The 27,447-nt window shown below is 38.8% G+C and overlaps 3 protein-coding genes across 12 annotated transcripts; 2 read left to right on the top strand and 1 right to left on the bottom strand.

Moving 5' to 3' along the window:
• Positions 1–959: 959 nt before the first annotated feature.
• Positions 960–4,527, top strand: LOC114138736 (uncharacterized). 2 transcript variants are annotated; one of them, XM_028008128.1, is made up of 4 exons: positions 960–1,841; positions 2,149–2,208; positions 3,689–3,791; positions 4,061–4,527. In XM_028008128.1, the coding sequence occupies exons 1-4, from the start codon at positions 1,650–1,652 to the stop codon at positions 4,411–4,413; spliced, it is 708 nt and encodes a 235-aa protein (XP_027863929.1). In that variant the 5' UTR covers positions 960–1,649; the 3' UTR covers positions 4,414–4,527. The 2 variants fall into 2 exon arrangements, with proteins under 2 accessions (XP_027863929.1, XP_027863930.1); XM_028008129.1 differs by lacking the exon at positions 2,149–2,208 and having other exon boundaries at positions 963–1,841.
• Positions 4,528–13,891: 9,364 nt separating this feature from the next.
• Positions 13,892–20,303, bottom strand: LOC114139256 (uncharacterized). Of its 3 annotated transcripts, XM_028009067.1 has the most exons (12): positions 20,184–20,303; positions 19,742–19,794; positions 19,602–19,644; positions 18,712–18,860; positions 18,273–18,402; positions 16,772–17,041; positions 16,387–16,677; positions 16,149–16,291; positions 16,021–16,065; positions 15,707–15,823; positions 14,569–14,757; positions 13,892–14,472 (listed from the first exon to the last, which is right to left on the bottom strand). In XM_028009067.1, exons 2-12 carry the CDS (start codon positions 19,742–19,744, stop codon positions 14,293–14,295), a joined length of 1,560 nt encoding a protein of 519 aa, XP_027864868.1. In that variant the 5' UTR covers positions 19,745–19,794; positions 20,184–20,303; the 3' UTR covers positions 13,892–14,292. The 3 variants fall into 3 exon arrangements, with proteins under 3 accessions (XP_027864868.1, XP_027864869.1, XP_027864867.1); XM_028009068.1 differs by lacking the exon at positions 20,184–20,303 and having other exon boundaries at positions 18,657–18,860; positions 19,742–20,099; XM_028009066.1 differs by lacking the exon at positions 20,184–20,303 and having other exon boundaries at positions 19,742–20,098.
• LOC114139255 (uncharacterized) lies at positions 20,212–27,195 on the top strand. Of its 7 annotated transcripts, none has more exons than XM_028009062.1 (12): positions 20,212–20,320; positions 21,123–21,281; positions 21,675–21,733; positions 22,997–23,011; positions 23,102–23,232; positions 23,670–23,805; positions 24,046–24,330; positions 24,489–24,827; positions 24,909–25,090; positions 25,917–26,018; positions 26,109–26,207; positions 26,279–27,195. In XM_028009062.1, exons 2-12 carry the CDS (start codon positions 21,187–21,189, stop codon positions 26,498–26,500), a joined length of 1,665 nt encoding a protein of 554 aa, XP_027864863.1. In that variant the 5' UTR covers positions 20,212–20,320; positions 21,123–21,186; the 3' UTR covers positions 26,501–27,195. The 7 variants fall into 7 exon arrangements, with proteins under 7 accessions (XP_027864863.1, XP_027864862.1, XP_027864860.1 ...); XM_028009061.1 differs by having other exon boundaries at positions 20,224–20,320; positions 21,120–21,281; XM_028009059.1 differs by having other exon boundaries at positions 20,282–20,390; positions 21,120–21,281.
• The last annotated feature ends 252 nt before the right edge of the window (positions 27,196–27,447 follow it).

The raw sequence follows: 27,447 nt of genomic DNA, 5'->3' as shown, positions 1-27,447 counted from the left end.
TGCCTCTGATTCCAGCTCCTAACTTTCCGCAGCGTAGCTTACACTCTACAGTGGGCAGCTTATCCGAAGCAGAGTGTATTTGTGGCATAGAAGCCATTTCATCAAAGGGGGATGGGAGATGGGCATTATGCAAGATCGTTTTTGAGTTGTATATGTTATGATAGTACTCCTGCATGTGTGAGAAATCCTCACATCTCCCATGGCAGTCATCTGGGGGGTAAATGTGCTGCTAATCTCACAGAGCACCTCTTTCCCTGGGACTCTCCCACTCAGCTCCTCCAGACTAGCAGCAGTTAGCAAACACCTGGTGGAACTGCACATCTGGTGATTGTCATCGTCTGAACTACTTCTAAGTGCAAAGCTAAGAAGAACGGTTGTAAACAGCATAATGAGAAGCCTTGTCATGAGGATACTCTGAAGGCTGGTGAGAGTAGGAGCTTCTTAAAGAGACAGAGGCCCAATTTCAAGGTGTCAATTTTCTTCTAAGTTATGTTTAAAACAGACTGGATTTTCATAAGAACTGAAGGTAAAGTAGTTACTTGATTGTACTGGAAAATGACACTATATGCTGGGAAAATGGGCACCGTCACCTACTGGCCAATCAGTGTAGGGTCGCAAAATGATCAATCCTGTAATGACTTAGTGGTTGAATTAATACTGTTATTTAACAAGTCAAAACGTTTATTATATGTTATGACTACTTTGTACCCACAAACATCCTTGTTTGTGAATGAATAAATTTCTCTCACTCTCTATAGTCTATCGTGGCGTTAGAAGTGCAGCACGTGGCAAAAAGACTTCAAAGGAAGATAGTGGAGCTATCACTTCCTGATCACACAAGAGCGAGATGGAGCCTAAATCTATGAGCAGTCCTTACATTTGACTGTGTGTGTTAAACCACAAGTCCCAGTGTGCAAATCTCTATTCATCTCTGTGCTGCAGAGCTCTCCTCCCCCTTTTCCTCCTCCTCCTCCTCCCTGAAGATCCAGGCGTGTTTTCTCGTTGGAAACAGTCGTTAGAATCGCTTGAAGGAAGGGAGTGGAGCTCAGGAAGGTGTTTCTTTTATCGGTGAAGATTTGAGCAACATAATCCATCACAGTTAACCGTTTAATGCAAGAACAGGGACACAAGGAGCTGAAGCCGAAATAAGAAGCTTTAGGTTCACTCGGGTTCGCCGCGTCACTCCCGTTTTCTCATAAATCTCCCAACGAAAGGAAGCCTTTTCACGTATTTCCGCTGTATTCTTCTGTTTTCCTGTATGAACCGCTGCGTCCTGACTGCAGATCGTGTGCTCGGACACCCTGCTGGAAGCCTTTCAACGCCAAATATAGCCGCTGTTAATGCAGGATCGCTCTGGATCAGATTCTGGCAGCGCCGCCAAACATAATTGGCTGGATAATTTGAGATCCTGAGGGGATTTTGTCTGATTTTGCTGATCACTTGATGATCAGGACCGTGTTTTCTCACGTTTTCCCGCTCGAGATGCACGTTTGAAGCCCGCTCAGACTGCTCCCCACAGAAGCCATTTTTAATTAAGCGTTTGATTTCCGAGCCTTCCTAAAGCTCCCCGAGCTGCAGCGCAAAAACCTGTGCGCGCACATCTTGGCACGCCGCTTCCACACCCATCCCCATTGTTCTCCGACGGGGCCATGGCTCGGGTTTGGTTTTCTGTAGCTACGCTGGTTGTCGGCGTGTCGCTGTGCTGGGCCGGGGGCCAGCAGGCCAAGGCGGAGAGCCCGCCGGTGGTCACCCTGCGCACCGTCATCACTGGAACCTGCCATGAGATCCAGCGGTACGCGGAGTCGCTGGTGGGAGCAGGAGTGATCCGCTCCGCTGCTGAGGTACAGGAGGAGCCGCAACACACCATTATACACTCTTTTTTTCTCTCTATTCGCAAATGCTTGTTTTTTCTTTCATTCTTAATAACTCAGCTGTAATATTCTTGATAAAACAAACCCTGATTTACTAATTTTCAGCTGTCACTTTTTCTCTTCATCCTTCACGCTCATCCCTCTCTCCGTGCTCCCTCAACTTCCTAATCCTTCTCCTGATCCCCTCAACCTCCATATGACCCATTCGCCCATGCACTCACATAAACTCCCACATCATGACCCTACCCCCACCATGGTGTGGCTCCCTTCTCTTCAGAGTGCTGTGTTGTATCTTGAATCAATGATGGGTCAGGAGAACGTCCAAACCTTGGCTATGGTAAGAAAACTCCTAAACACTCCACCGTGGCATGGTTCCAACTTTGTAAGTGGTGCCACCAAGGGGGGGTCAGGTGGCAAAGGTCAATCCTGTGAATTTGCTGGTTGTCTGGACGTCATACTGATTAAATATTTGTCAAGCACGTATTTAAGAGAGGGAAGTGTAAGCTTTGCTAACTTTCAATAATTATTTTTTGTTGCTTTTTTTTTCATGGAGCCATTTTTAAACGTCTACTACTTCTGTCTACGCTTTCAAATGAAATATGATCTCATAGTTAGGGTTTGAAATAGGAAGATTTGGAGTATTTAGGCACACATACGTTTGTGGGCTTTGAGATTTTTTTTTTTTTTTCTAAACTTCTCTAAACTGTTTTAATAAAACAACTAAAACTCTGCCAGGGCGTTTAAGTCCATTGCAGCTTTTCACAAGACTCTGGGGCCGCCACTGAAACTTTGGAGCTGGCCAGTTTAGCTTAGCCCATGCAACACCTGTAGTTGAAGCAAAACAACCTCTGTGAAGTCATCACCGCCTCATTTGCGATATCTGCATGCGAGCATGCAGCCTCGCTCCCTGCTGCGTGAAGATAAGATTTTTGTTTTTATGTGTCGCTAGATGATAAGTTGCTCACTGTGACTCACTTGGCAGATCTCAGAATGTAAAAATGCAGGGTGTATGCGCACACAATCCCTGGCATGGAAACTGCCTCGTTATGCAACCAAGAACGGCAACAATAACAAAAAAAAAGAAGCTAAACAACGTCTCTCCAACTGAACCTGGAAAAGCGAAGGTTTTGAGTAATAATAGCAAACACAACAGCTCTGCATGCAGCTCTGACTCAGCACAAGTAAACATAATGTAGCAGAGAAATTTCAAGGTCTGACAGATAAAGTTACTGTATTTAATTCAAGCCTTTCTGTTCCGTCTCACATCAGCTTTTGATATATTATTAATATCATACATTGTGTCCTTTTGTTGATTATAAAACCTTCCTCTGGAGTTTGCACAAGCATTCCTCAGACATTACAGCTACAGTGTCATCTATCTTCCCATGCAGCCCACTGTAAAGCCACACTATTAAGTGTCAGATGTTAGGACTTACACTGTGGACGGTCCATGTGTTACTGTGCAATGCAACAGGTGCAGATAAGACTCCCCCTCACACTCTCAGTCCATCTGACTGGGATACCCTTGAGCTTACAGGATAGGACTGTGCTGCATCTGATTCTGGTGTTGTGAGGAGACACTGTGTATGAATAGAGAGGGATCCTATCATGAGGAGCAGCACCTCAAGGCCTCTTGCTTTATGGGCTCGTGCCAACTCCTGCTGTAAATCTCTGTCTCTGCATGATAAACGACTCTATGGCTGGCTGTATCTTCTCTTTGTTTTGCCCCTGCTTGATCAGAATGTTGTCCATCGTCTTTGCTGCAAAAACATGCCTCTCACTCTTTCCCTTCTCTCTCCTTCCCGTCTCCGCCAAAGTTTCTGTCAACCGCAATCCGATTCTTGGCTGAGGGAGCAGCCAGCGGCCTGAACGTCATCGCCGTTTACGTCACCGAGATCCTCAGAGTCACAGGATTTGACGGTGGGTACCAGGATTGTTTGCAGCTGAGACACTGGGTCTGTGTTTAGACTCTGCTGCTTTCTCAGTTTTGGTGTATCGCTGATTACATTTTGCATGTTGAAGTGTGATAAGTTTATGCGCCAATCAGAGTAGAGCTTAAGAGAAAATATGCAGCTGGACTTGTGGGCAGTCTGGCTGCCACACCTTTTTAGGTGTGAGTGTTGGTTCTGGCCTGCTTTCTCCAAAACAAATAAATAGCAAACCCTAAACCGGATTTCTTGTCTTCACAGTTGCAACGTTGCCACGCTTCACGCCGGAGGGCGTGACCGCCGTTGCCCAGTGGGGTCTGGTGGGCCTCATCGCCTACTGGAGTCTGACCATCCTTCTCCGTTTGCTGATTAGCGTCTTCAAGCAGCTGTTTTGGGTTGTGAAAACAGTTTTGGCTCTCTGGCTTTTTGGACTGATCGTGACTGACAAGCACGCCTCCGCAGAGACGACAGCAATTCGAGTGGGAGTCCTGGTGCTGGTGGTCGCCCTGCTGACTCTGTTCACTTCAAGCTCCGAGAAGACTTCTGGTTTGGAGAGCCGGCTTAACAAACTGGAGGGGCGGCTGAGGGCAGTAGAGAAGAGGAAAGAGGAGTAGAGTGGGGCGAAGATTGACCTTCATGCTGGTGGGGAGAAGTGGCAACGTTTAATGATTTCTACATTTGTGACAACTTTGAAAAATAAAGTTATCTCTGAGATTTTTAATCAAAAATGTCCCTTTTTCTACTTTCAGACAGGAAATTGAGTTACAGAAATATTAGAAATATAGACATTATAGAACCTATCCACGTCTCAAAGTTAGAGGGAAACAAACTTGGAATGCAACAGGTAACTTAAAGATGAACTACAAGTGAAGTGCAGCAATGATAATGTCAGGAATTACAGTACTTTGTATGTTATTGAGTATATTTTAAAGATGACTTAAGACCAATTCATAAACCATGATTCAAAGTGTTATAAGAGTTAAAAAGAAAAACATTACTTAAACATTAAAAACATAATTGTGCATTTTAGAGATATGGTCAAATGCAAACTACAAAGAAATGAAGATAAAAGAATGAAATGAAAGATCAATCCTTGACTTTTAGCAGAAACCTGCAGTAAACAGAAATGTATGCAGTCAAAACTTAGAGAACATTCAGCTTTTCAGGAAGTTCATTCCACAATTAGCTCCAGCAGATTAAAGCAGATTAATGTGTCTGAAAGTATTTTCAAGGAAGTGGTGTGCTAATTTATTAATATACATTAAATGTCAAACTTTAATTATGCTCATTCCTATCTCAGGGTGAAATGTGATGCACGCAAAGCAGTCAGTTGAGCTGGACACAGATGCGATGAGTGTACCGCTTTCTTTTTCTCCACCGGAGTCGGATGCAAAAGTTACAATTTTACAGGCCTCAATTTTGTCTAAATAGAGCAACCAATCAACAGCATACCCTTCTCCGCTACATCTTCCGTGGTTGCCACCAGAATAATGTTTAAAATGTATCTTTTAGATTAAATTAGAAAACAAATAAAATGTAAGTTATTTCATAGATGTAGTTACATTTGCTTTAACAGTATTGTGAGGAATAGACACAGTGGGTCAAATAGAAACTTCTCAGGACTTTATTTTGCCTGAAGAAAAGCGTGCATACATCTTCTAGTTTTAGAAGATTTTTTTTTTTACACTATAAACTGACAAATTTAAATATCTGCAAATGGAACTAAAACGTCTTAAATAACCTGATTGTGGCTTTAAATACTGCACTCCGGTCTGGAAATGTTGCAAAGACCTTTTAATCTTTGTTAATGCACTCATGACACGACTTAAACAAGGAGTGCAGCAAATAGGTACTGCTGTGTTCCAACACCACAGTTTGTTGAAATTATGGACAGAGATAAGGAACTACAATAAAGTGAAAGAAAAACTCAAACTATGTGTAGCTTCCACCAGAAGTCTACAACTTCCTTAAGGTTTTCCCTTTCTAAAGCTTAAAGCTTACCTTTTTAATCAAATCAAAGTTTTGACATGCTTTTTTATATATGAATGCTTTGACCAAATGTCTTCAATCATTAAATACTGTGTATCATTGCGCTTTAAGATTTATAACCGGTAGTCGACGTTTGACACATCATTGTGATTTGTATGCAAAAGCTGAATGGCCTCCTTTAAGTGTACGGAGAAACAATCATTTAATGATCCTGATATATAAATCTCTACTCAGTCTAACCCCAGCATATGTATCCACTCTCCTACATAGAACTGTCAGTTCTCGTTCTCTTCGCTCCAATAACATTATTCTTCTGCATGTCTCACGCTTTCGAACTGAAAAAGGAAAGCAGGCATTCAGTGTGTTGGCCCCCACAGAGTGGAATCAGTTGCAGTCTGAACTTAAGATGTCGGAAATGATTTCACTGGACTTATTTCAAGCAGTTCTTAAAGCTAGGCAACAAGATTCTATGAAACAGTGTCATTGTTTTTAAATTGTTTTTATTGTTTTATACTTGTGCATATGTATTAATTGTTTTTATCTTGTAACCAGGTTGCTATGTATTGCAAATCTTTTGCCCAGGTCCCTCTTGAAAATGAGATCTAGATCTCAACGGGGTTTATCTGGTTAATTAAAGGAATATATATATATATATATATATATATATATATATATATATATATATATATATATATATGGATTTTTGCCAAGTTGGGACATCATGTCTAACTTCCTTGTAGTTGTGTTGCAATAAAGCTGAGGAATGTGGATCTCAGCTTTGTGAAATGAGGAAGTGCCACTGCTATGAAAACAGTCCCACAGCATGATGCTCCTACCTTCATGCTTATCTGTTGCTACAGTGTTTTTAGGTTTAAAAACCTCACCTTGAATAATTCAAATATTTTTCTTGCCACTGTGTTAAATTATCTTTTATCTCATCCATCCCTCCCTCCATTTTCTGTTCACCATTTTTCCCTAATGGGGTCGGGAGGGATGCCGGTGCCTATCTCCAGCTACGTTCCGGGCGAGAGGCGGGGTTCACCCTGGACAGGTCGCCAGTCTGTCGCAGTCTTTTATCTCATCTCACCATTAAACCTTTCTACCAAACAGTTAAAGTTTATTATTGAAAGTCAAAATAGAATATGTACATTTATGTCCAAGTTGACTGTTCGTGACCAGAACAAATAAAAAATGTGCGATTTCCATCAAAGCTTTCAAGCAAGAAAATATTTTTACAATTTAAGATAATTTTAAAAGTGCCTAAAGTATCCAGACCAACAAGATCTCAGCAAGATAAGGAAAAATGTCTGAAAATCAAATCATTAATATACTTAAAGATTCTAATCACAAATAGTTACCATTTTGTATTTAGATAAGAAAGTGTTGAACACTGATTATAGAGGGAATCAATTCAGATGCAGACTTTGAAGAAACCAATCAGGCGCAGACGTCATTAGGCAAAGTTCATCTTGAGCGAAACTCTGCATGTTCTCTGAAATCCTCCAGAATTAAACTGAAAACTTGCATAAATTCTTATCAGCTAATTATGTTTTGATTTTTACATGGCAAAGGTTTTATTTACCTGTTCAAGTTGTTCTAGCTGGGCTAACAAAGGGAATGTAGGGCATCACACCCTCTTGTGGTTGACAGAAGGTACTGTATATGCTGAAGATGTGCAAACAAAAATGTCACGCTTGTAAATTAGACTGGTGATATTTTCTCTTATTAGATGACAGGCATTTGATACCACAATAGGCACAAATCTGACAGTGCAAAAGCAAATTTTGGACTTGATCGATGGATCACTGTAGCGTCCCATTGAGGAATGTTTTCCAATCCTTTGTACTGAAGATTGGTTATGATAGAAGATGTTGTTAAAGTCGACCAGGGACACTAAAAATGCCACCAGTGGATTATAAAATTGTCACAGATTATTATTTCTCCCTTTTAAAAGGGGAGAAACAATATTTTGTGTAGCAGGAGGCTCTTTCTATCTTAGAATTATAGATATTTTAAGGTTAGGACCTGGGGAAGGTAAATTGCTCACAGATGTAGTTCAACTTAGGAGGTTCTGGTGCTGGAGTAGATCTCTAGATAGAAAAACCTGTGTGGATCTGTAAAGGCTTTGAGATGCTTAGTTACTGAAGCTACAAAATAAATCAAAACTCATGCCAGGGCTACGATCACAATGAATTGTTTTGGGAAGTCGTATACTGAGCAATGATGTGTGCATATTTCATATATGGGGTATAAAAAATTTGCTTCTTGTGCTTTTTTCTAAAAGATTGTTTTAACTGTTGAGGCTGGCACTGAAGGGGTTACATAAAACATAAATAAACGTGAATATGTGCTACGTATTGGGAGATCTGGATTTCAGACTTTTGTATAAAAAACTGGAATAAATATCTTTATAGACGCCATATTTTGTGGTGATACAGGTGGAGCTTGAAATGAAAGGGACCCATAAGGGCTAATGTGAAGGATTTATCTTGTGTTTGTTCTTCATGCGGGCTGCACAGTGGCGCAGTTTCTGCATGGAGTTTGCCTGTGCTTGCGTGGGTTCTCTCCAGGTACTCCGGCTTCCTCCCACAGTCCAAAAACATGACTTTGGTAAATTGGTCTCGTTGAGTGTGTGAGTGCATGGTTGTTTGTCCTGTCTGTCTCTGTGTTGCCCTGCGACAAACTGGCGACCTGTCCAGGGTCGTTAGTTGAACGTTAGCTGGAGATAAGCACCGACCCCACTAGCGACAAGGGTGTTAGAAAATGGATGGATGTTCTTCATGCTGGTTTAATAACTCACATCTTTTGACATGACTGCAATACAGTGCCAAGTAGTATGTTTGAATGTGTTGCAGCTTAGAAAAATCAGTAGTCTGTCGGAGAGTTTGTGTTGCCAGTTTACCACAGAACCCCTGTAAACTAGGTGGTTCATAAAAAGCTAAGTTCCTTGCCTTCTTTAAGGCTTAAAACGTCTGCCATCAACTGTGACCTAGTTAGCTTGCGTGCCTGTGTCAGTTGTGGTATTGGTGGCATGACTAGAGAGGGCTGGGTGCTGTTCAGAACTGGGTTGGTGGAGGAGGAGGCCCATCTGTAGAGGCACAGTTTGTTACTGTTGTATTGGAGGCCATCATTGGTCGAGTTTAAAATGTTGGAGGCAGTCTGGTGGTTTCCATGGAGCAGAGCAACATGTTGGAGTGCCTGTAGTTACTGTAAAGAAAGGTAGTCACTTAAAGGAGGCTTTTTCATCCACAAAGCTAAAGAAGCTTTCGTAAGTATTTGATGTGCTGCTTTCTGACTAGTTTTGATTAGCAACAACTCATTTTATTAGACAGTACTTGTTTGAACATAATTTCAGTCAAGTGCACATTGTTTTGTTAGAAAGTTTTAATATTGTTATTCATATTAATGATAGGATGATCATGAATAAAGTACATAAAGTACAAGAGGGGGAAAATTTATATGTGAAGTTTATTTTCTCTATATTAACTATACAATAAGAAATCTTAATGCAAATATAGTACTTTATCTTTCTTGATAATAGGCTTCTACTTAATATTAAGCCAGTTTTAAATAGAAAATAAGTGAAATCTGGTCACTCCTACATGCATATTTAGGAATTGTTGAAATCTCCAGCTATGACTAAGGAGAGGTGGCTAGAGTAGCCAAACATTGTAGTAGAAGTAAAACGTAGTCATTCAATAAATTACTCAACAAAGAGTAGAATACTTTTTAGTATGTGCTAAAAGAACTGAGTAACAGATCACAAGATCTTATTTTATATTTAAAATAATAGTAGTGAAGGAAGAAGAAAGGTATTTCGTTTTTTAAAAAATAAATTGGGAGAATTTGAGAAATAAATACAATCCAAGAAATGACAGTAGTGTAACACTAATGGATGCAAGATGCCGTTAAAATCTAAAGAACAACATGAAGAAAGTTGGGTACTTCGGTGCGTCTTGCAGAAATACCAGATGCAAGCCTGTAGCATATTGTGTACCATAAAAACAAAAGTTCTGCAACTCACCTTGAGAAACTTTCCACATTTCTTTTAAGTGACCCTTTCTTCAGCCATTTAGCCATTATTATTTTTAAACACAATCCTGTGGGAAGCTAACTGTAGCGTCGCATTTGAGCTCCTGTCAAGGCAAGTAAACATGCAGTACCTTGCCGACCACTAGGGGGCGCCCGCTGACCACCAGTGGTCCGGAGACAGTTAGACATATGAGCCTGGTTTGACATATTTCTTTGTACTCTAATATGAATGTACAGTTGAATGTACATTATCAAAGTGAAATATGACAGGATCCTCACCTATTACTTCAACGGTAAACGTAGCCACAGTTGTACCATCTCTGTTCCTCTCTAAGTACTGACCACTGTCCCTGTGGGTGATGTTATAGATGAAAAAATCCCCCTGCTGTCCTTATTGGCTTCAGGATCATCTCGTCGCATTGGAGCTGGACTTTGGAATGAATTGAATGTCTTGAATAGATGGCCGTAGCAGATTCTTGTATGTGTTGCCATACTCCACCTCATTATATGAATAGCCTGAGAACACGGGACAGTAGAGCAGTGGGGTTATTTTAACTCTGATCATCACAGCCAGTCAAATGGTTTCCACATGCAGAGACTTGCAATCACATGTGAAAACGTCATCTTCCACATATGTTGGCCATGGGAGGCCCAGATGAAAGCAATGGTGGCAAAAGGTAGAACGTGTTTTACATGTGATTACTTTTGATTCACATGTTTGCACAAGTGTAAGATTTTTCCACGTGATATAATTTGCACCTGTGAAAAATATGATGGCAAATGTTCCACAGACTTTAAGAATCATGTGATCAAATCTGTAATTTGGAATTTGTTTGCATTTCACATGTAATTCTAAGGTTTAACAAAGTAAAGCTCTAATTTTTAACGGAATCACAATAATTATCTCAATATTAAATACTGCAATCGCAGCAGACTGCTTTGACATTTTTAATCACATATTAATTTTCAAGTCTTCTGCATTCATATTGTGTATGTTAACATGTACAGCCAGCATATAGTGCCATTCATCCTGATCCCCACAACTTGTTGTTTTTCAGTGGCTCATGGAGAGGGAGGGGTGATGAAGGAAAAGAAAGGTTTGGAAAAGTTTGTTTAATCACAGCTGTGTTATCCTCATACATCTAAGTAGCAGAGTTCATCCTTCTGTAGATTTATCTTATTTTTTCTGAATTTGGTTTCATTAAGTTAGTTAGATAAATATATAATAGATCATATATAAACTGAAACATTTACAAATCTACATAGAGGTACAATCTACAAATTGAACAGAAAGTTATGTATTCTTTCTTATAATAATTATTACATGTGGTGCTTTTACTTGGCTAAACATTTAAGGACAATAACAAACTGCTAAATGTAGGGACTATTCAAGTACGCCATAAAGTGTATGCATGTAATATCGCAATGAATCAGTCCTAGATTGAAAGATCTTTTAGAAAATTGTGTATGTGTGTGTGTGTTTGTATTTCAGTCAGCAGAAGAAGACATTAGGACTATCGGGGTTATATTTTCATAATGTTCTGGAGCCTACGGTATATAAACAAATAATTCAGCACTGGGGATGTTCGAACACTAACAAAAAATATGTAAAAAGGTAGTTTTGAAATTTCAGTGCAAGGTCAAACAATCTTAGGCTTCGATCCTCGTAATTTGAATCCTCGGCAATTTAACTTTTTTTCTTTTTTCTCCAGCAGTTAATTTACTTTAACATTTTTCGATTCAAACCAAGTGATCAAATTTACTTGAGAGCAGTTGATCTCACCAGCAGTTCACGTTCACTGGATGTTGTTTCCCAGGTCAACATGTCAGATTAGTGAACAATTTTGAAGTTCAATAGTTCAATGGAGTAATTGAGGAGGTCGTCCTTCGATCGGTGGGTTGCTGGTTCGATTCCCGCTCTCCTCGCCTCTGTCGTTAGGCTATACACTTTACCTGTCTTGCCTGCTGGTGGTGTTCAGAGTGGCCCCAGTCAGACTCTGACAGCCTCACTTCAGACTGAACAGGGGCAGCCGCCATCTGAGTGTGCATGACTAAAATAAACTGTAAAGTCCGCTTTGAGGTCCTCCGGATTTGATAAAGCGCTATACAAGTACAAGCCAACAACGAGCAATTAGTTAGACAACTGTAGCTTAATTATGTGAGTTAAAATAGAATATAACTGTAAGTCTCCTTCAAGAGAGTAATCAGGGTTTTTTTTATTAATGTTCTATAACAAGTCATTTCATCTCATAATATCAAGTTTAAATGATAAATTGCTGTCAATTGGGCAACTTTTGTAACTTTCTTTCCTAAGTTTCAATACTTGCTTTTTTTAAGGCAACAATTGCATCACTTAAGTTTTTCAGTTGAACCACTCATTAATTTTACAATAATTTTATAAGTAGATACATTTCTATATTCACACAAACTCTAAAATCCTTAATGGTGATTTTCACTTTATTGAAAGTGAAAATTAAGTCCTTTAATGTAGCAACAAGTTTCAAAGAACAATAATGTACAGACACAAATTACATACCAATGTTGTACAAAAAAAACAGAGTATGGTAAAAAAAAAAAAAAAAAAAGAAACAGCATCAATTAATCCTAACATCAAAAAGGCTCAGAGAAAGTAGTGTTTGCAGCAAAAAACAAATAGAAAAACTGTAACAAGGGTAAAAAATCTACATCTACCCTTCTTTGGAGGCATTTCTGACATAGTGATTTCTTTTAAATATACTTTGAGATACATTTACGGGTATATAACTGTTAATATGGCAGTTTAAATATAATGGGTTTCTTTACCTGAGAAAACACAATTTAAAAGTAAAAATTCAATGCAATGCCATTTCACTAATCAGTGCATATATATATACATATATATAAATATATATAAATACCTAAACTATTTTATAGCTCATGCATCAATTATCTTAGTGATTTACAACCTTTTTTTTCTGAGAGTCCTGTTCTTGTCCCTAAAGATGATACCCAGTGCTAGCAGACCTTTTCTAATCTAATGTAAGAAGCTCCACGTTCGACATTTTCTCTGATTGCATTTTTCCAGCACACAAACTGATTATGATGCTGCGTCTACTGGCTACCCTAATTGTAGTGAATCATTGTGTTCGCAGTGAATCGGATTTGCACTTGAAACAGTTCACAAATGATATGAAGTTAATTACATTTTTAAAAATTCTTTGGACTTGGCCTGATGAGATCTCTACTAAAATAACGACATGTAAACAGAATCTGGTGTCAGTGCATGCTACAGGGGCGGACTGTCCATCGGGTGCACCAAAATATTTTCTGGTTGCCTTTTTTTCCTTTTACATTAAATTAATTCTCAATAGGGAACAAAAAATAACACCACCCTGGTTGTGTTTGTGTATGCAACCCACTTCAAAAACTCTAAATTGGGGCGTGCCGTGGTGGCGTAGGGGTTAGCGCGACCCGTATTTGGAGGCCTTGAGTCCTCGTCGCGGGTTCGACTCCCGGACCCGACGAGATTTGCAGCATGTCTTCCCCCCTCTCCTTCCCCGTTTCCTGTCAGCCTACTATCACATAAGGGACACTAGAGCCCACAAAAGACCCTCTGGAGGGGTAAAAAAAAAAAAAACTCTAAATTGACTTATTGAGTCCCATCTCCTTTAACCCTAAAAAAGATGTCACAGGTATGGCAGTCATACCAGCAGACCCATGTTATTCTGCAAAATATGTTTTATGTCATGTAAAATAACGACGTGTAAACAGAATCTGGTGCCATCTGTGGGTGACCTCAGAATGCACGCCGTGCTGTGAGATTGCACGACATGCATTTTCTGACAAGAGAGAAATGGATGGTGCCGATATTTACCTACCCCATCCTGTTTAAGCGGATTATGTGATCTCATACATTCATCACATAACAACATACAGAAAGAAAGCACAACACCTTGGTGGGTTCTTGATGCAGTCTTGGTGGCACTATCTGTTGCAGCTGTAACATGCAATCTTAAAACTGTAGAGGTTAGATGGTTCCACTAAATTTTGAAAAATGTGCCCATTGTTTGTTAGCTGCTGTCTTTCTCTGCAAAATTTTATTTAACTACTTGACACAATGTAGCTCCTTAACCCATCTTAAACTTTGTTAGCTCTATATATGAGGATTATTCCATATGACATCTTTCTAAAATGTATATGAAATATTTTTATTTGCTTCAATGCAAACTCCACTTCTAGTCTAGACCAATAATGGTTTGTCTTATTCTTGATTAAATTTAACTCAGTCTTGGTGGTGGGCTGCAATTGTACCAAATTCCTGCTGTGGATTATTGCCTCAGGCCGCCCCTGCCTATCCCTGATTATGTGTGGTTTATGTCTTTTTATTCTAGGCAGCGTGGTCCCTGGATTCGTAGAAGGCCTCTGGAGAAACAAAGCATGAAAGTCCAGTAAAGGCTGAAACAGTTCCATCAACACAATGTTCAGAAGAGTGTTTACAAAAAGCTCAGCTTATCTGAGTTGTAGACATCACAGATCGGTACATCTGAACTGAGAGGGGGAGCTGAGGGAAAAGCCAATCCTTTTAGCTGAAATCTCGGCTCAGCATCAGGGGAGAACACGTCTGAGCTGAACGTAGGAGTTGCTGCAGATCCCTGAGACGCTGGAGGTCCAAACTGAAAACAGCAGTTTCATAGAAAAGATAAAGCAGGAAAACAATTAAATGTGAAATGCCAAAAATTAACCTTAGATTTGCAACTGTGTATATGTACCTCAGAAAGGGGAGGATATAGACTAGGTTCAGGCTGTGGCGGGTTTACACTGGCAGGTTGTGGAGGATAGACACTGGCAGGTTGTGGAGGATAGACACTGGCAGGTTGTGGAGGATAGACACTGGCTGGTTGTGGAGGATAGACACTGGCTGGTTGTGGAGGGTACACAGCGGTGTTAGGCTGCGAAGGCTGTAGAACAAAGAAAAGAATTAGTAAGTCACTACTGCAAAGATAAGGAAAATATGCAAAGATAAATAAATAAAATAAATATTTATAAACAGCAACAGGGATTTTTGTCCATTTTCAATTAATTAAATTAATTAGAGCAATGGTAATAATGTTGAACTACTGGAAATGGCACCGATTTTTTGGATGTTAACTGAAAATCTAATCAGTAAGCTTTTTGGAGTCCTTGAAACTGAAATAAATTTCTTGGTCACTATTGTGACCGGTGGGTTTAAATGGGTTAAAGTTATTGAATCTAATGTTAAGCAGCCTTGCTGTCATGATCATTTGTTAATTAGATTAGATCCAACAAGAGTGTCATACTGTGTGTGAGAAATCAGTTTGTACAGCTCTGCAGTTACATAGATTTTTCAAAACAAATCACTCTAGCATTTTCTATTAGTGTTAATAGAACCTCCCATGTGTAATTAGCATGGTTGAGCTTACTAACAATAGCCTCTGTGTACAGAGGGACTATTTAACTTTAATGAAAAAGAAGACAACGTAACCATTGTTAGAATAGAATAGAATTTATTGTCCCAAAATGGGGGAAGTACAATGCTTGCAACAAGTATGTTATGATATTTGAGAATTTGAGTCATTTTAATATTTCAGAATTTTATGTGATGCTGCTGTAATTTATTGGCAATAATTTACAGTTATAATAATCAGTTAACTTCTACCATGTTTTACCTTAGCTCCTCTCTATAAGCTCACATCAAGAAAGTTCATTCTCTTTAAATGAACTCAGCAATGGTTTTCTGAAAAGTTGCTGGATTATTGGTGGTTGCTCATTTAAAAAAAAAATTATGTTTCAACTACAACTAGAGGTTGTTTTAAGTTTACAAACTGCAGCAGAAACAGAGATTTTAAAATTGGAAGATCATCAGATGCTCTTCAGTATCAAACCTACCGGTTGTTCAATGGAAACAGCTACAGTTCCTGTGTAGGCTGGAGGGTTTGCTGGATGAGGAGTGTAAATTGAGGATGTTTGAATTGGGTAACTTGGTCCTGTTGGCTGACTTGTACCCTGCAATTGAAAGGAGAATATTAAAATAAAACTAAGCATTTTATGTAAATTTACTGCCTCTGCTGTGTTTTCTATTTGTGTTACAAAGTTCTCCTTTATAGTGAAAGGAAGTGGGTGTTAGATTTTATGCATTTATGTTATTTTCAAAATATATGTTAAAATAAAACTATTTAAGCAAAAAAAAAAGAAATGCTTACATGATAATACACGGCAGGTGAAGAAGCAGCTGAATCAGACTTGTCCTTTTTAGGGAAATTTTATAAGAGTTTTAATCATGAAGTAAAACACCTGATTTTAGAGTCAATTTAGATAAATAAATACATACATGATAAGTAACAGCAGATGTTGCTGAATCTGCAGATTTGTTCTTTTTACAGCAACATTTCCTTTTGCAACAGAAACAGCAACATATCCCCAAAACGACAGCAACGACAGCAACAACAACATATGTGACCTGGTGATGCGAGACTGTAGGAACACAGAGATATGAAGGTAGACATTTGTTTGAATGATCACTGATTTCTTTTTTTCAATAAGAAAAATGTAAATGTGTTTTGCCTCACCACGGTCGTCGACGGACACATGGGCAGAAAACGCCAGGTTGCCTTGTGGGTCTCTGAACTCATAAGTACCAGAATCCATAGCTTTTACAGATTTTATTTTAATGCCATCACTTTGAATACTAATTCTCCCAGAGAACCTGTTAACATCCCAGACCAAATTGCCATTTTCTAGTATTGTTACGTGTTTGGTTTCTACATCTTTTTTAAACGTCAAGGTCCAGGGTCTTCTAGTCCATGGAGTCATAATAAGAAGATCCTCGTTCCCTTTTGAATCATAGTAACGAGTTTTCTCTGTTTGACAGATTAGAGTGAAGAGTAGTATGTAATTTGTGCAAGTAAGATGGAAAACTCTTTCAGGATTCTGCAACAAAGCTTCTAGTTTTACCTTTTACAGTGAGAAGTATCCTTGAACGAAGAGTGCCTTCTTTTTTTCTGAAGTTGTAATAGCCGTTGTCTGCCTGAGTGACACCAGAGATTGTCCAGAAATAGTTCTTGACGACTCCTTTTCTTTGCTCACTCTGAGGATTGGTTGAATTCCACAGAACTAATGTCTCATCTTCATTGTGAGGTGAAGTGTATTCCACATAGTGAATCAGGACAGGTAACCGATAAGACCATTCATCCATGTAATCCTTGATGATCTCTTCAGCACAATCTGAAAATAAAAATTCATAAGTTCAACCAAACATACAAAAAACATTTCTAGAATGCTGTGAGCTTTTTAAAAGGTTATTCTGTTTGAAAATCTCAATCAGTGAATTGAATTTAAATGATCTTGTTAAAAAACATTTGGTGACAGATGATGGTTTCAAATTTGTGGTGTAGAAGGACCACCGAAACCTCTAATGCGTGAAGAAAAAAATTAATAACTGGCACAAGACTGTGTCCAAAAACTAGTCAGACATAATGAGAATCAAAAAAGAACTAATTCAATGCAAAACTGCAAATGGATTCGAGTACATGTCCATTTCCGGTTAAAACCCAACAGTAACATGCACCACAACTGATTCACTATAAACAGACAACATTATACAAGCACCTCCTTCACACCTGAAATGACATTCTGTCCTAAATAATCAGATCTCATGACTGGATAGTTTTTTACTGGTTAGGTATGTTCTACAGTAGGGGCAGCTATTAATAGGTGGGAAACTACTAATGAAATTCCACCAGCACTCTTGTAATATACAGATTTCTATAATCCAATCAGTATAAATTAGACATCTCTGAGTTACTTTTTAAACTACTGCTATTCAGCAAGCCAAATTAGGTATATAATATGCATTTTAGACTCACCAAGACCATTCAGCCATTCAAAATGTAGTGACTAGCTTGTTAAAACATTTAAGAAAAAAAAAAACACAGGGTCTTGCATGACTTAAAACAATACAGCTTCACACACAGATAAAAGTTAAGTGCCTAACTGGCCAACAGTCAACTCAGATTTAGGTTTTATTGCAACTGAAAGCTAATCATAAACAGGAGAATAACATGATGAGGTTTGTGTGGTGGCAGTTTCCATTGACTGTTGATAAACTTCTAGATGAAATGTAATTAAAAACTAAATTAATGAGCCCTGCCACGAAATGACCTGAGAGGTTAAATTACATCAAATAAAACTTTGAGATTCCGAAAAGTCCACTAAGTCTAATACACTGAACTAACGGGATCAGGCTACCACCAATGTAGAGCTTGCAAAAGAATAGCAGACACCAGGTAATTCCTCATATACAGAGGGGCAGAAAGTTTTTGAAATGATTCTTGGTGATCAAAGCAACTAACCAGCTTTTGTTTTTATTTATTTTATATCAAAGAACACAGCAGAATAATAAAATCATATGTCGAGTCATCATTTGACAATGTAAAGAATAGTATGAGGTTCTCACCTTTTATTTTCAATTGCAACTCATCAATAGTTATACTGCCATCTGTCACTGCATAAACTCCTTCATCCTTTTTGGTTAACAATGTAAGGCTGGTGGTAAACTTGCCAACTTTCAGCCGTGGGTCCTTTGCCTGAAAGACAGAAAACACAAACAGGTTTATTTGGGAGAGAGAACACAAACAGCTACACTGCCATTCAAAGTATTCATAGCCACTAAATCTTTCCCATCTTGTCTTGCTACAACCAGAATTTTTCCCATTTGCCCTCATTCCTTCATTGTAAAATAGCTCAGGCTCAGTCAGTCTACACAATCGAGCAGCAATGGTTTTGATCTTTTAATACACCTAAAGACACCGTGAGTGTTGAGTTCACTTGACAACCTCACCATCTGCATGCACAATTATTCCCAGCCTACACCAGAACAGCAACAGGTGGTTCACCTTCCCATTTTCCATCAGTATTTTCCTCTTGCCTCCATTACTTGGAGTAAAATACAGCGGCCTTTGTTGAATATTTAGTTGAATGTGCTCGGGAAATGTAAGGTCCTGGCCATAACAAACTTCTTTCTTATCTAAAGTAGCGGAGGGACCTGATGAAGGAAAAAAAAGTGAACAGAAAGAGGAAATTATGAGTCTTGTGGTAAAAAAATAAGGTTGATAAAACAAAAAACAAAGACAATTATGAGAATTATTTCAAGAATGTTTGACACATTTTCCTGAAGACATTGTAAACTAAAACACATTAAAGATTTGTTATTTATTTATCATAACAATGGTTATATACAACCTTCCTGACACACCCACTAGGGACACTGCAGTAAAGACATTTTTGCTGAGTCATCAGTGGATTTTTTTTTTAATCTCAAAATATTCTTAAAATTTAATTAAAAATGACACTTTGTAATATCTTTACTAATGTCTTTACTAATTCTAAATTCCCCTATTGCAGTCGAGTATGATGTTATTTTGATTATTTTGTTTCTGCAGAAGTACTAATGAGAAGTACGCTGGCTTATAGCTTTTGAAAAAAGCCACTTAAGCATATGTTCACAAAAAATATGTAGCACACAGTTTATCCAGAATGTATCGTTTTTCTGTAACTTGGAAGATCCACCTATGACTGTCTTATTTTCTACCACTAGATGGCGCACAGGCAGGTAGCAGGACACAATGTCCTGATCTAAATACTTTTTAAAACTTTAAATGGATGATTGTCAGAATTATTATTAACTGTTCAAAGCCCTTTGCATAAATAACTCTTGAACGGTGAACTAAGTTTATCTTAAATAAAACTATATAACAATGTAGTTTGATAAGTAAGTTTTTCTCACCCCAGAGCGCACAGAAGACTGTAACCAACAGTATCAACATGTCCTGGAGAGAAATAGGGAAAAACGAGATTTAGAATGTACTAAACTAGTTTACATTCCCCAAAGCAAGTTTTGTAACACAATAAATAAGTCTTAACAACCATTTTGTGCAGTCTTTTCAGATGGCCAGATCTTCAGAAGGAGTCCAAAACACCTAGCGAGACAGACGAACGAAAACATCGAAGAACATGTCACTCTAACACATATCCCTCCGCCAAAACGCATCCGTGTCTAGTCCCAATTTTGAGCTCCATTTCTTAGAAGAACAATCCATTTATAATTAGCGCACAATCGAATAGTATTCATGTTAGGGTCAACATAATAAGTAATATAAAACATGAAAATAAAGAATCTCCCCTTTTCAGGTAAACATAATGCCTAAGGTTGGTTATTTTAGCCAACCTTCATATGGCGGCAGATTTTTAAGTGAATATCAAACTAAAATGGAAACAGTCCAACTTAAAAATAAATAAATAAATAAAAAACGTCAGATGCCCACTTTTAGATGCGACTACGCCCCGCGGAAGTATTTACATCGCTTACTTTCATCAACCTGCGCTGAGACAGAGACGGAGACGGAGAGGGCTCCACAGCGCCACGCCGCGCAGCTCCGGGGATCATCTGGCGCAGAGAGAGAGCGCACAGCTCCACCGCCAGCAGCGCAGCGAGCCGCGGGGCTGGTGAGGGCGGAGGGAGGATGTGATGCGGCGGCCCTCGAGGACAGACTTTTGGGCACCCCTGGCTTACATTGTTAAGAAGCGTGATAATGTTACGAATATCTTTAAAAGGTCATATTTCAGTCCGTTTTCTCATTAATATGCCAGGGTTTAGAGCGATGCGCGCTCCCGAGACAGGGCACGCAATTCTCGGCATAACACCTGTTTTGAAAGAGGGCAAAGTAATGTAAATATGAACCAGTACAAAATGAACAAAAAATGGTGCAAACTAAAATTATTCCAAATCTACAATCACCTACAGTGGGTTATTATGTATGAATCTCTTTCCATTAATTGTCAAGAAAGAATGTGGGGCAATATTTATGGCAGAATAACTCGGCTATTGTTCACCATCACAAAATCAGATACCTGTCTGGGAATATAAAAATATGTTTTGATGCAGGGCGGTGATCGTGTAATTTTCTGAAAATAGATAAAAAGTTGCATTAATTAATTTTTTTTCTAGATTAGATTAGATTGATTGACTTTTATCGGATTTATATATTCGTTGACTGTCTACTTTTGCTAAATTTATATATGTTTATTATCCAACACAGATTGAACAGGTGGTTTTTGTTTTGTAAATTATTTTAAATATGCTTCATTTTGCACAGTGCTCTGACTTTATATTTTCTATAAAATTCCCTCGCACCTCGAATTCAAACCGTGTAAATTAAGTTCGACGTGTGCAGCGCGTTGAACGCATACCATTTTACGCTGGCGGTGACGCATGAAACGGGATCACGTGGTGCTTTTTGTGTAGCAGCGCTGCTGAGAATCAACACTGAACGGCGGTGTCGATCGCCATCAGGGGAGGGTGGTCAGTGCGCATGCGCTTTCTGCAGGCGAGGCTATATCATCCTCTTATCCTCATCCATATTAACGCTGGAATATTTCTGCGTAGGTGTTTGCATCCAGGCTGCAGGTGAGCCTCTGAGACAGAGAGATCATTTGTTGACCGTCAGTAATCTGTTGCTTCGCTGTGAGTGATGTTTGAATGAGGGGGGAAGGGGACATGTTTGACACCTGAGTGCCCGCATCTCCCAACAGATGATGGAGCCTAATGAGTGACAGAGCAGGCAGATGCTCTGTGAATTTTTGTTTGTTTGTTTGTTTGTTTGTTTGTTTAACGGGGGAGATTGTCTGCGCAGATAAATTCGCAGAGCTCGTTAGTCAGTCCCCTCCTCAGGCAGCTTGTTGATTGATGAAGGCATGCGGTGTTCAGACTGGTCACTTGTTTTCAGAGCGGAGAGTGCATGGGCATGAATGACAATTATGTTTACCAACGGAACAACCTGCCTTTTGCTGTGTTTTACAGGACAAAAATGCACCCTTGCGTCTTCTCGATCCTGCTATTTGCCCTTCCTCTTTCTTCAGGTAACATTGCGTTTTCGTTGTGGTTATACTCATTTGAAGACCAGTTTTCAATTTGACCTTTTAAAATAAAAATAAAGAATAATTGTTGTTCATTTACTATGTCAGTGTAGGTTGTTTTTATTTTAACCGATTTAAATTTGTATTGAAATGCAGGGCTGGCTCACGGTGAATGGGGCCCAAATCAGAACCTGATTTAAAGCCTCCACAAATCTACCCTGTGTAAATGAAAAGAGTAGATATTTTATTGTTAGATCATTTTGCCTAGTGGGTGAACACATGACAAACAAACAAAACAAAAAATGATTATGACAGTCTCCACAATACACTTAACCACATGTAGAAACAACATCAACAACAACATCCTCTGCAGTCAGGCCTTCCCTCCATACTTAATCATGCTACAATAATATATTTCTTTATTGTCAGGACGAGTCTGAAATTTGTCCTGCATCAATTCACAAACACAAATAAGCAGAATCAAACAAGCACACATTGTATAAGTAAGATAATCAGATGACCAGATCCCTTAATGATTAACGTTACATGCTTATTTTCAGGATTGACTGATGTACAAAAGCATTTTGCAACTTAACTATAGTAAGCTGTGGATCTCTGTATATTTAACAGAGTGTATTAATGATTCAGACTGTAGTCAGGATTAGAAGGGATGTTTTTGGCTAATCTCACCATAATGCTGCATATTGTGCATTTAGGATATTATGTTTTAGAACTAACTAAGTAGCCAACTAACAATTATTCTTCAAAGTGACTTTATCTTCCCAGTCAGTGTGCATTATTAATAAAATAGTCACTGTAGATGGGGGTATTTTAGAAAATGAAAAAGAGATAGATAGATAGATAGATAGATAGATAGATAGATAGATAGATAGATAGATAGATAGATAGATAGATAGATAGATAGATAGATAGATAGGAAATTGTCATATGAAAGAGACTTTATTTCTGAACAGTTATATAAAACAAATGAAATGACAACTTATTGTTCTACAATAATGCAGTTTAACATAGTTAAACTGTGAATTTTTAATGAAATGTTTTAATAAATATATTTAACCTAATCTAAAAGATGATTTTGGTCTTTTCAAAAACCAGATCTTAGAAAATAAAGACTGTCTAAGAATTGCTTCTGGCCTCAAGGCCAAATTATGCCTATAAATATCATCCCTAATCTATGTCTTTTGTATGACTTCTTCACTTTGTGCTTGATAACATAACTAATAGTGTTAATAATACTCCCTACAGGTTGGGATTTATTAGGTAAGTGAGTATTTGTGTTGCTGAAAATTGTCACCTACTGAATGCATTCTCATTCTTATAGTTTTTTTTTTTTTTTTTGCTCTTTCACAGGTGAAAGGGAGAAAGTTCAGACTGTGTGTGTTGGGAAGGAGTTTCGACTGCCGGTGGACTCCACGTCCAGAATTGTGACGTTTACACCGGACTCTGAGGGGCCGAGACAAGTCCTGCTTGACAAAACCACAGTGAGTGGAAGTGTGTCACTGCTTGTCCCTGTGCTTAAGATACAAGCAGGTTAAAGTACAGCCAAAAAGTAGATTGCTTTTTCTCCATATCAGAGCTGTGCTTTACTCATACTTGTTGCTATATTCTGCCGGTCTATCTTACATGGTTAATAATCCTCCGCAGTTCTTCTCCATACTACAGAGATTTTGTAATTTCTAAACAAACAGAGGGACTCCATTCCCAAACAGTAAAGCCAGTTAACAAATTAAGTGTAATGAACTCTTCAATTTATCCAACAATCAAAGTTAATATAGTCTATTATTTGTATGAATTATTTAAATAAATTACATATGAATTATTCAGATGACGTACATCTTGTTTATTTACTTTTGCTTCTGAGAGATGTAGAGGAGCAGAGGGTTTTGACCAGGACTGTTTGTTCTCTCTTTATCTTCAGGTGAAGGATCCACGTTTTGAGTGGACCAGAGATAAGACGTTAGTCCTGAAAGAAGTGACTCTCAGAGATCAGGGACTTTATGCCAATAAACTGTCTCTTGGCTTCACCTATGAGACCGTTCATCTGATTGTTTCAGGTGCGACAACTCTTAGCCTCGGGCTAAATTAATTCATATATATTTCATCTGGTACAAGACTCATTAATTATCAGTCATTAGTTCTTTGGATTGATATATTAAAATGTTGGATTGATTTGGTGTGATATACTTATCAGGTCTATTTGTATTCCTTTATTTTAGTAAAACAGATGTGTTTTTCTGCGACATTGAGCTACAGTTCTGCATTAAGCTGACTTGCTTTCTACCTTATGTCTTCAGAATGCATTAAGCCGTACCGCAGGAACTATGGGGAAACCTTTGAGCACAGCATCCCTGAAAACGGCTTTGTGTTGGAGTTCTCCCCTCGGGGTGCGCCGCCTGAGGCCAGGCCCATCGTGTTGTGGAACCGAACAAACCCTGAAACGTTGAACGCGGGACGGGGACGACTGCTGCGTGGGGGTAAGGTCTGGGTGGCAGAGAGAGTGACGCAAGCAGATCAAGGCAACTACACCATAAAAGACGATGACGGGAACATGCTGTCTCGCAGCACCCTCTCTGTTCGCGGTGAGAGGAAACCAAACATGATTTGTTTTTCTTGTTTTTCTTGTTTTTTTGTGTGTGATAATAATCATGCTTTGTCTTTGTTCTTCCATCCTAACCCTAACATTCTCCCATCTATTTATTTGTCATCCATTCTCCTTTTACTTTGCATACCTTTCCAGGGTACTCCTTCAACATTACACGTTTCACCAAGGAGTCTTTAAACCTACCCTTGTTTCTCCCTGTCCATCATGCTCATCTCATTTTTACCCCAAGTCGAATTCCAGATGAATCCTCTCTGGGTCCCTTCGACCCCAAACCTCCTCGCGGCCCCATCCAGCTGCTTCGTGAGGGCCAGATAATGGACCACGACCTGCGTTACAGAGGTATCATCTCTCTCATCCGGAACGGATCAGTACACGATGTCGTTATCACCAGACTTACGCCAAAGAATGATGGGCTGTATGAAATCAGAGATGGGGACGGAAACATTGTGTCCGCCACCTACTTGCATATCATCGGTGAGCATTGTGTGTTTCCCCCATTTAGATATTTGAATTTAAGCTTTTCTCCTAATTTTCCTATTTCTGTGATGCTTCCAGAAAAAAGGGCCACTTGGCGAGCTCTCTTCAAGTCCATCAGTGTCCCTTCTGGCATGTTTGTGTCTCTGGCTGGTTTCATCTTGTTCATGAAACGCTACCCAAACTGCAGCGTCTCACAGATCATTACCGGCATCAGGACAAACCGCACACCTCCAGCTAATCCGCCAAGAGTTAACATCCAGGTAGGAGATTCAGACCCAACACTAAAATCTGCTTATTATCACTGTGACCGCACTGACACACCACCCCCACATCATTATGGAACATACATGTTCTCGATTGATGGTGTAAGGATATATTTAGTGATGTACTTTTCAAATAGCAAATGGTTTATTTAGCTTTTCAGATAATCTCATTCTCTGCATTAGATGCCTCAGCAACCTATTTTAGCATTTAGCTTGGGGAATTGTTTACTGCTTTGAACCTCTCCACAGAATTATCAATGACTTGTGTGCTGTGTTCCTTTTCCCTCATAAATTTGAGGCCTTCACAGAACAGCTGACTTTATGCTGACATTAAATTATACACAGGATGGCGGCATTTAATAGTTAACTACTGAAGCTGAATGATTGTACTGGATTTTATTTGCAGGTATCTGAGTAAAGTGGTTTGAATTCAAACGCATGCCACACATTTCCAATTTCTAGCCATCCTTTTTTTCCTTCCTTTCTTCCTTCCTTCCTTCTTTATTTTCTTTCTTTCCTTCATTTGCTCACTCACTCACTTCTCAAGTATTTACTACTTGATTATCAGTGAGACTTAAATATCATATTAATCATAGAGAGAATCAAAAATGCTGTTTTCAAATTTGCTCTTGCAGTAAAGCTGTATAACAACCAACACAGCTAATTAAAATGTGGAATGAACTGAGGATCTGGACAAATTTTTTGAAATTGCTACAAGGTGAAATCAGATCTAAACTAAAACTGAAAGGAGAAGAGAAGCAGTTCTTTTGTCTGGTCAGTTTAAATGTCATGACTTCATACTTGTCTGTGTTTCTTATTGCAGGAGTACAGTCAGCCCCTTCCACAACCCCCATCCTATTATAGTCACTGCGAACAGCCTCCAACACCAAGAAAATGGACCCCTAGGCCCAGTCCGGTTCATGCTGTAAGGCAAATAATATTATTGAAACTGTTGAATCTGAATGAATATTGAGATTAAACATTTAATCTGAACATTAAATGTTTGTACTTACAGGGTTATACTCCTGTTGGGTCAGGGAGTCCGAGAGCAGACAACCAGGATGTACAAAGACAAACACCGGGAAGCTCACCCCGTCATAATTTGACCACTGAGGTAAAGATAAGCTTTAGTTGTGTCTTCTACATGATATTATTTTTTAAAAACATGTCTTTATTCTTCCCTAGTTGGATAAATCCAACGAGGAAGACGAGAAAATTTCCTTTTCTATGCCTGGGGGCTCAGACTGCCTCCACTCATCTGAGAACTGCGTCCAGTTCCAGATCAAGAAAGATGGAGACGAGCAAAGAAGGAGCAAATCAAAAGATTTCTTTTCCACGTTGCCACTAGACGAGGACAGCTCAGAATCCTGCAGTGTTTACACCTCGAAGAAATTGGACTTTTTATAAAACGGAGACAAAGACCAGGAGTTAAAGATGCAAAGTAAAGATGAAATTCCATTAATTGATTCTAAGAAGACATCATGGCACTATTTGCACTGTTTTAATTCTTTGGTTTGTACTGATTTCTGAACCATGAGGGAAGTGTTGAGTTTCCTGTCTCACTTTGCACTGGTTAATGGTGCTCTTAAAATATCCTACTGTTATCTACCTCTAAATCCTCAGGACAGATATGATCTGCACTGTATTTACTGAGTGTTTGTGTTCTCTCATCTCCAGGGCTATAATATCAAAAGTGTAACTCTAAAGTTGCAAGAGAGAATTCATATCACTTCACATCAATATAGTATGAACTGAAGTGCTTGCCCATCATACTGACTCTTTCCCTATTGTTGCTACAGTAATCGTCATTATAGATTTCCCGTATGTCCTGCAGTTTATGTATGTTTGCAGGTGTAGTGGTTTTACCTTTGAGAAAACTGTAGTGTAGACATATGGCATGTATCTCCAAATATTGTAACAGCAAATCAAGCAGTTAATCTTTGAACCTTGTGTACTGGAAAAAATAACTAAGTCTTTAAGAAATCCTTTATCTAATAAAGTCTTATCTCGAAAATAAAATGTATCTTTAACAAACATATCTAAAGATATTCAGTTATTTTTGTGCATGTGTATTTCAATAAATTCTTTAATTGAATGGTAAATGTATTGCTATAATTTATTTTACTAGGAATCTATGATGAAAAGTGATGTATTAGGGTTAGGGTGTTTATTTCTTCACATTATGGTGACTATGGTCTACAACTAATGAAAATATAAAAATTTGTGGCCTACACAATCCTGGGAAGCACTTTTGACTTCTCTTTTAAACCACTCCTTAAACCTTAACGTCCAGAAACATCAGAAGCATCTGAGGGCCAAATGAAAAAAGCCCTGAATTGTTGCTCAGTCTTTTG

Source organism: Xiphophorus couchianus, chromosome 23 (assembly GCF_001444195.1).
Source record: "Xiphophorus couchianus chromosome 23, X_couchianus-1.0, whole genome shotgun sequence".
NCBI classification, from domain to species: Eukaryota; Metazoa; Chordata; class Actinopteri; order Cyprinodontiformes; family Poeciliidae; genus Xiphophorus; species Xiphophorus couchianus.
This window is presented reverse-complemented; position numbering and strand designations above follow the sequence as displayed.

Coding starts and splice junctions, on each gene's coding strand:
- LOC114138736 (XM_028008128.1), top strand. CDS start 1,650: ATGGCTCGGGTTTGGTTTTCTGTAGCTACGCTGGTTGTCGGCGTGTCG. Junction 1,842..2,148: donor TGATCCGCTCCGCTGCTGAG/GTACAGGAGGAG, acceptor CCTTCTCTTCAG/AGTGCTGTGTTGTATCTTGA. Junction 3,792..4,060: donor CAGAGTCACAGGATTTGACG/GTGGGTACCAGG, acceptor TTGTCTTCACAG/TTGCAACGTTGCCACGCTTC.
- LOC114139256 (XM_028009067.1), bottom strand. Junction 18,403..18,711: donor TACTGATGGAAAATGGGAAG/GTGAACCACCTG, acceptor TCTGTCTTTCAG/GCAAAGGACCCACGGCTGAA. Junction 14,758..15,706: donor CTGTTTCCATTGAACAACCG/GTAGGTTTGATA, acceptor TTTGTTCTACAG/CCTTCGCAGCCTAACACCGC.
- LOC114139255 (XM_028009062.1), top strand. CDS start 21,187: ATGCGCTTTCTGCAGGCGAGGCTATATCATCCTCTTATCCTCATCCAT. Junction 26,019..26,108: donor GGCCCAGTCCGGTTCATGCT/GTAAGGCAAATA, acceptor TTGTACTTACAG/GGTTATACTCCTGTTGGGTC. Junction 26,208..26,278: donor GTCATAATTTGACCACTGAG/GTAAAGATAAGC, acceptor ATTCTTCCCTAG/TTGGATAAATCCAACGAGGA.